Raw genomic sequence first — 7,123 nt, 5'->3', positions numbered from 1 at the left:
CAATACTGCAGAAAGCAAAGTTAATAAACAAAAATAATATCGTACAATGTATACAATTACAAATGAAAAATCATGAATTACAATTCATTTAAATCACGATATTACATAATTCGACATTAATTTTAATATAAATATATATAAAAATCTTCAGTGGATTCTGACTAACAGTTGAAAAATAAACCTGGTTGGATAAGTTGGAATTTATGTGCAAATAAAATGTTAGAGATTAAGTGTTTGTTAATAATTAGTCTTGTGGTTTTTGGAACTGATGTTATTTCATATACAGATAAATGTTTGACTTTACCACAATTGGCAGCTGTAAGTATATCTACTTAATAACATTATATTTATTGTGTCAATTGTCTTAATCAATTCATTAGACACTTAGTAGCAGTTGATGATTCATTTAATGTAAGTATAGTCAATACTCATTATTGTTATTCAATTCAAATATAATTAATAATTATAATTATTGAATGATATGTTAATGGATACATTATGAATTCTATATTTTAAATGTTTCACAAAAAGTATTTGAGTACCTACCTCATACATCGAATACGGAAATTGTGCATTCTCATGTTATGGTTTATTCGATTTTGATCAAATTAAATAAATTGTTTTCTTTATAGATGGAATTCGATTTTGTGATAAAATATTCTATTGGTGGTTGGAAGGAGAATTTATAAGTCACCCAAAGCTTGCCTTTCACTTAAAATGTTTTTTGGAGGTGCTTTGATTCCAATTATGGATGATCTAGGAATCTACAATGCCACTTGTCCTATTCTTGTGGTATGAAAGTTTTGTAGAATTATAAAATAATATAATAAACATTAAAATCTTCCTATCGACAAATCACATAAAAAATCATTTTTTGCATTTTCGATTTTTAGAGGATCTAATAATGCATTGATTTTAGAATAACATGTACCTATTTTGAATTAAAATTTTTTATTCTGTAAATTAAGTATTTTATACTTTGTGTAATAATGAACTGAAAATAATTTGATAGTTTTCGTGATTTTCCATATTTTGTCAAGATTTGAACTTTAAATGCTTATAAAAAAAAAACTTTGACTAAGGATTTTTAATATTTTTCAAATGTCATTGTTACAATATAGTAGGAGCCTTGTATTAAATTTTCAAGTATTTTTACTCAACAAATAATGTTTTATTGACATTCATAGAAATAAAAACTAATTAAATTGGTAACTGTAATTGTCCGTAAAAAGCTCAAAACAAATCAAAATATTTTGAAAATTTTATTATATATAGAAAATGGAAATATAAACAACCAGTGAAAATTTCATGTATCCACAGTCATTCGTTTTAAAGTTACACCAAAAACTAAAATCAATTTTCTTGAAAACAGATTTTGCATAAAAATTCCCGTTTTTCCTTAATTTTTATGTTATTTTTCCTGGTGCTTTTGAAAAATATTGGAAAAATTTTACTTTTGACCCCAAAAGTACCAACAATATTCACTTTCCCATCAGAAAAGATACTGAAGTTGAAAATCGAAGCATTTTTCGACTACTTATCATGTACACAGACACAAAAATTAAAAAATTAAAAAATTAAAATTAAAAAAAAACACACATCATTGTAAAATCAATACATTCATCGTTCCACTCAGAATCTAAAAAGTGGGCTAGTGGATGTCGCTCTTCTGTACAGTAGGTTACTAGTGGGTCACTGTTATATATGGTGTTTAATCCAATGATATAATATCAGTTATAAATTAACAGCCAGTGAAAATTTCAAGTATATACGGTCGTTTTTATTTACAAAAACCATAATCGATTTTGTCGATAACCGATTTCGCGTAAAAATTGATGTTTTCCCATATTTTTTTTTTTCCCAGTTGCTTTTGAAAGCTACTAGAAATTTTAAATTTTGACCTCCCAACACACAACTAGATTCACTTTCCTAGCAGAAAAGGTACTGTTCAAGAAAATTTAAGCACTTTTACTGTCCTTAAAGGTGACGACAGACACAAAAAAAAGTTTTAAAAAAATTGAAAAATAAAATATTATTGTAAAATCAATACATTCAGCGCTCCGCTCAGAATCTAAAAGTAATAAAAAATAAATAATTCTAGGTGAAATGTATAAAGAATATGCATTTTCATTAAAATCTGGACAGAAATATCGGCATGTACGAATATAGTATCAAACTTGGAGTAAAATTTAAAATATGTTATTTAGTAATTATTATAAAAAAAAGCCCATTTTATGACATTTTCTAGAAATATTCAATTATTATAAATTTTAATGTAAATATGCAAAAAAATTCAAAAAAAAAAGCAAGAATAATGAATAGCAGAATCTTCGTATTTTGAAACGTCTAGATACCTAATCAGAATTATTATAAGTCAAATGTAGAAGAATATGCATTTGCATAAAAATCCTTAGCTATTAGCTATTTTAATGCCCTAAAAATACCTAAAAGTGCCTTAGAAAAAATTCAATAATGACCCAAAAAAATTGATGCCTTTAAAAAATGCATTTTACCGCGAAAATTACCTTAGAAATGACCTTAAAAATACCATATTAATTTTTTGGTGATTTTTTTTTTCGGGAGGCATTGTTTAACACAATATTTATCCCTATTAAAATTACGAACATGAAATGAAAATTAAAACATACAAAATATAACCGTGTTATAACACTAACCAATTAATTATTTGTTATTTATCTAAGTACGGGTTACATATTGAACAAATATACATTAAAACAAACAAAAAGACCCGATAATTCTAGAAACGCTCTAATAATGAAAAAAAAACGGCGAAATATGCAAAAAAAAATGATTTTGCATTTAAATCCGCACACTAGTTATTACTGTGTTCGCACCTCGCGTACAATACTGTATTGGCGTATTATTTAAACATAAATATGCCAACTAAAGTGTACAAATAAATAACACAGAATAAAGAAAAGTACTTATTGATTAAAAAAAAAAAACTTTGTGATAAAACAAATTCCCCGAAAAACTGCTGTCGTCTCGACAAATTGGTGATATCACAACAAAAACACTTCATCGAACTCCGTGTAAAAAATAAAAACTGATATCTTTACACTTATTTTGTTTCAATGACTTATTTACATGGCGAGAATTTATATACTTTATATGACGCTGAAATCGAAATAATGTGAACAAAATAAATAAAAGGCAAATAATAGTTCATGATAATTTAATATCATATTTTAATGGACATTTCTACTCAAAACAGTTTTTCATTAAATAAATAATACTTAGATCATTGGAACAAGAAATGTGTACGTGCTCTCATTCAATTTACTTGGCATTTGTTTATGATATGTATCACATATTTATAGTGCTCAAATTTTTTTTTATTTTTGGTACCACGGCCGTTTTTTACCGGAGTTCGATGAAGTGTTTTTACCGCAATTATAATATACAAAAAAATAATGTCATGATACTTACAAACCGATCCTGATCCCTTGCCGGTTGCTCTGACTCGTACTCGGATGACGGATCGACGGAAGTGTAGTTAGGTAGGTATAAGTATACTTACCGACGACGACGGTGTATGAGCACACTCTGACACCTGTTGCACAATTATACGGTAAATAATAAAACAATACTAATCGGCGTACGTCGCAAGTGGCTTTCGATGCGACCTGTGGTGTGTGCGGCGGGCAAGGCGATAGCCGAGCACGTACTTTGGACAACGATAAAAATACGGTACGATGACGACGTACTACGTACACAACATTAAAAACCGGACGGTATGCAAATATGGTAATCGGTATAGACTACGAAATAACACGCGCGATTGCAATTTTAATATTGTCAGTATCGACTCGACACCGGACGATGCATTAGTGGAAGTGGACTCTGAAAGGTGTAGTAGACGGACTGAATGAGAACTGGGACTGAATGTGTGACGTATAGGTACCTCAATTCGTAAAATACAAATCTAAAAATGGGATTTTATAGGAATGATGAATTCGCGTTTTACTATTACCAACAACTTTGTATGCTTTATATTAATTCTAATTCTACTTTTTTAAGATATACCAGTTATTACTTATTAATAACTAACTTCTTATATTACTTAATATGATTTGAAATAATTTAATATCAAAATGAACCTATCGGAAATATTAACTATACAATTGTATTACGTTTTCGAGCTTTTTGACCCAATGAATAAAATTTTGTTGATATTTATAGAAAAAAATTGGAAACTGAATATGTCCATAACAGCTCATAATAAGTCAAAAAATGTCATGCACCTATCTACGGTTATTTGTTTTAGATTCACACAAAAAACTAAAATCGGTTTTGTCGAAACCCGATTTTGCGTAAAAATTACCGTTTTTCCTTAATTTATGTTTTGTTTTTCGCTGCGCTTTTGAAAATAATTGAGAATTTCAAATTTTGACTTCCAGAATGCATCAACTAGATTTATATTCCCATCAAACAAGGTAGGTACTGTTGGAGAAAATCAAAGCATTATTGTTACTACCAAAACGGTGATGACAGAAACAAAAATTAAAAATTAAAAAAAACACGCATCATTGTTAAATATTTTGCCTCTCAGAATCTATAATGTAATATTATATATATTTTATACAATAATAAATACGCGATATTCGTATTTTAGTATTAATGAAAACTTTTTATGCTTTATTTTAAATCGAATTAGTTTTTTTTAGGATATATCAAGTATTAATTAATTACTAACTTCTTAAGACTTAATATGATTTTAAATAATTTAATATCAAAATATGCCTATCAGAAATATTAAAATAAACAATATTATAACATTAATTAAATAAAAATTAATTAATAACATTTTATTAAAAAGATCAAACAAGTATTAATTTGATTTTATAATAAAAGTGTTCTATTTCTAAAAATCGATGATTTTCTACACAAAAATGTATTTCGATGATACGTCCACGGCAAGTCATCGGCGCGCAAACGCAAACTATTTATTGTATAGCCTTAAGCTAATATAATAAAGTTGAAAAGAAAGTCACTCCGTGCTGTATCCACTATGCAAATAAAACTATAATTTGATCAATTACTAGCAGGACACGGCGATGCGTTGCTGTCGCCAGGTTTTTGTGATCATGCGAGCAGTATATTATCAGGTGGGCTAGGTATCTGCGGTAGATCGCAGACCCCACGTGTTGTGGTCGCACACTAGTTGCCTCCCGAAGTCAAAAAGATCAATCATTTTTATACGAATCGCCTCTTGACTATATAAGAGTTGCCTCCTGACGTAACCTAAATTTTATCGTAGACGAAAAAGGTCTAATACTAGTTACATTATAATTGTAGATACTTACATATAAAATTATCGAATATTTTTTTGTGTAATCTAGGTATATACCTAAGACTGATGTTTTTCAACTAAAATATATATACATATTTTTAAAAAACCTAATGACTTAGTATAAAACGATTTATAATGTATGCATGACACATATATTAAAAATGATTCATTTAATTTAGTATTTCCAGGGATCGAAACCGTTACAAATTTTAGAGGTTACGGTTTCGGTTTTTGAAAACGGTTTTCTACATTTTATGGTTTTGGTTTATGTTCTAAGATCGGTTTTTCAAATTGTTTGGTTTTGGTTTCGGTTTCAAAAAAGGTTTTTCAAATGAATCGGTATCAAGAACGGTTTTTGAAAATTGGTCAAATCTACATTATTTTTGACTTTTAACAAAACCTGCTGCAGCCCCCTTCACTAAAAAGATACATAATTTCCAAATTTGTACTATTTGACTTGGACTAAATCATCTCAGAGACAGACAACTCAATGCTCTACTAGAGAGTCAATTTTGAATGTGCAAAAATCTAGCGGGCCAGAGAACATAGAAAGCAAACAAAAAACCTAATGAATAAATAACTATACCCCTATAAAATATATTATTATATTATTTACATTTAATAGTTCAATACTAGATAAGAATTTATATCTACGTTTTACGATAAACATTATATATTTATATCGATTTTAATAATTTTATAAATATAATAAAATAAAAGACAGAAAAATCATAACATTTTATATTTTAGATTCTGAATTGAGCGAGGAATCTAGTGGTTTTACAATGGTGTTTACTTTTTTTTTTATCCTGTATACAAAATTTCTACCAGAGGGAGAAGCATGCTTCGATTTTAAAATATATAGTGTTTTATCTTTTAGAAAACTGGATAAAGACGGTACTTTAGAGAGGTAATTTTTCGATTTTCTCAACAGTTATATAATGCCACGGGAAAAACCACCGACAAATTAAAAAAAAACCGCTAAAAATGGGATTTTAATTTCTAACGCTTTGCCCATCACCATAGAAACGAATAAAAATAAAAATAATGATTTTAGTTATTTTGTTGTAATTTATGATATTAATTCAACTTACAGGCTATAATAAAATATAATAACAACATAAAATATCCAGACTGACAAACCGTCTCCGCTCAGAATCGTTTTTCCTATACAATGATATGATATCACCCAGACAGCATTTTGTAATGATAATATTATAATAGTATTATAACAACGTTATACTAATATTATTCGTTATTATAATGTTATAATAATATTATTAAACAAAAAATTGCTGTCTGGGCATTGATTTCAAATTTAATACAATCCATTAGACGGTGGCTCACTTGTGATCTACTCCCACATAACATTTTCCAATGTTAAAACTTCTATAAATGTTGAAGTTGAGTTGAATTTTAAAGTTTCGAAAAATAAGATTCAATAATACTAGAAAAAGTGTTTATTTTTAAACCTTTACATTAAAGTAAATTCTTAGTGCTATATAAACATTAGATTTAGGTTAGATTTTAAATATTTAAAAGTTAATTTATATTAAATGCTGAATAAACCTACTATGACTAACATTTAAATAGAGTATCATAAATAATGCTTATTAAGCCTATATCTATAAACATCAATAATAGGGTTAGAAAGGTTAACACTATTCACACATTAAATTAGAATTACATTGTTAATATATCCGTTCAAGTATTTATTGAATGCTTGATAAAATTTCGTCCACATTATTATTTGCGGTATAAATAAATAGCGGTTAAATTATATATAATTTTATAATATATATATATATC

The 7,123-nt window shown here is 27.6% G+C and overlaps 1 protein-coding gene across 1 annotated transcript in view; it reads left to right on the top strand.

The window, feature by feature from the left end:
- Positions 1-717: 717 nt before the first annotated feature.
- LOC100573254 overlaps positions 718-7,123 on the top strand; it is a 14,905-nt gene continuing 8,499 nt past the window's right edge. The window contains exon 1 of the mRNA XM_029489922.1: positions 718-792. Coding sequence (XP_029345782.1) covers positions 718-792 — 75 coding nt within the window. The remainder of the gene's footprint in view (positions 793-7,123) is intronic.

This window comes from Acyrthosiphon pisum, chromosome A2, assembly GCF_005508785.2.
Source record: "Acyrthosiphon pisum isolate AL4f chromosome A2, pea_aphid_22Mar2018_4r6ur, whole genome shotgun sequence".
Lineage (NCBI taxonomy): Eukaryota > Metazoa > Arthropoda > Insecta > Hemiptera > Aphididae > Acyrthosiphon > Acyrthosiphon pisum.
Note: the sequence above shows the minus strand (reverse complement) of the source record. Positions and strands in the feature narration are given on the sequence as shown.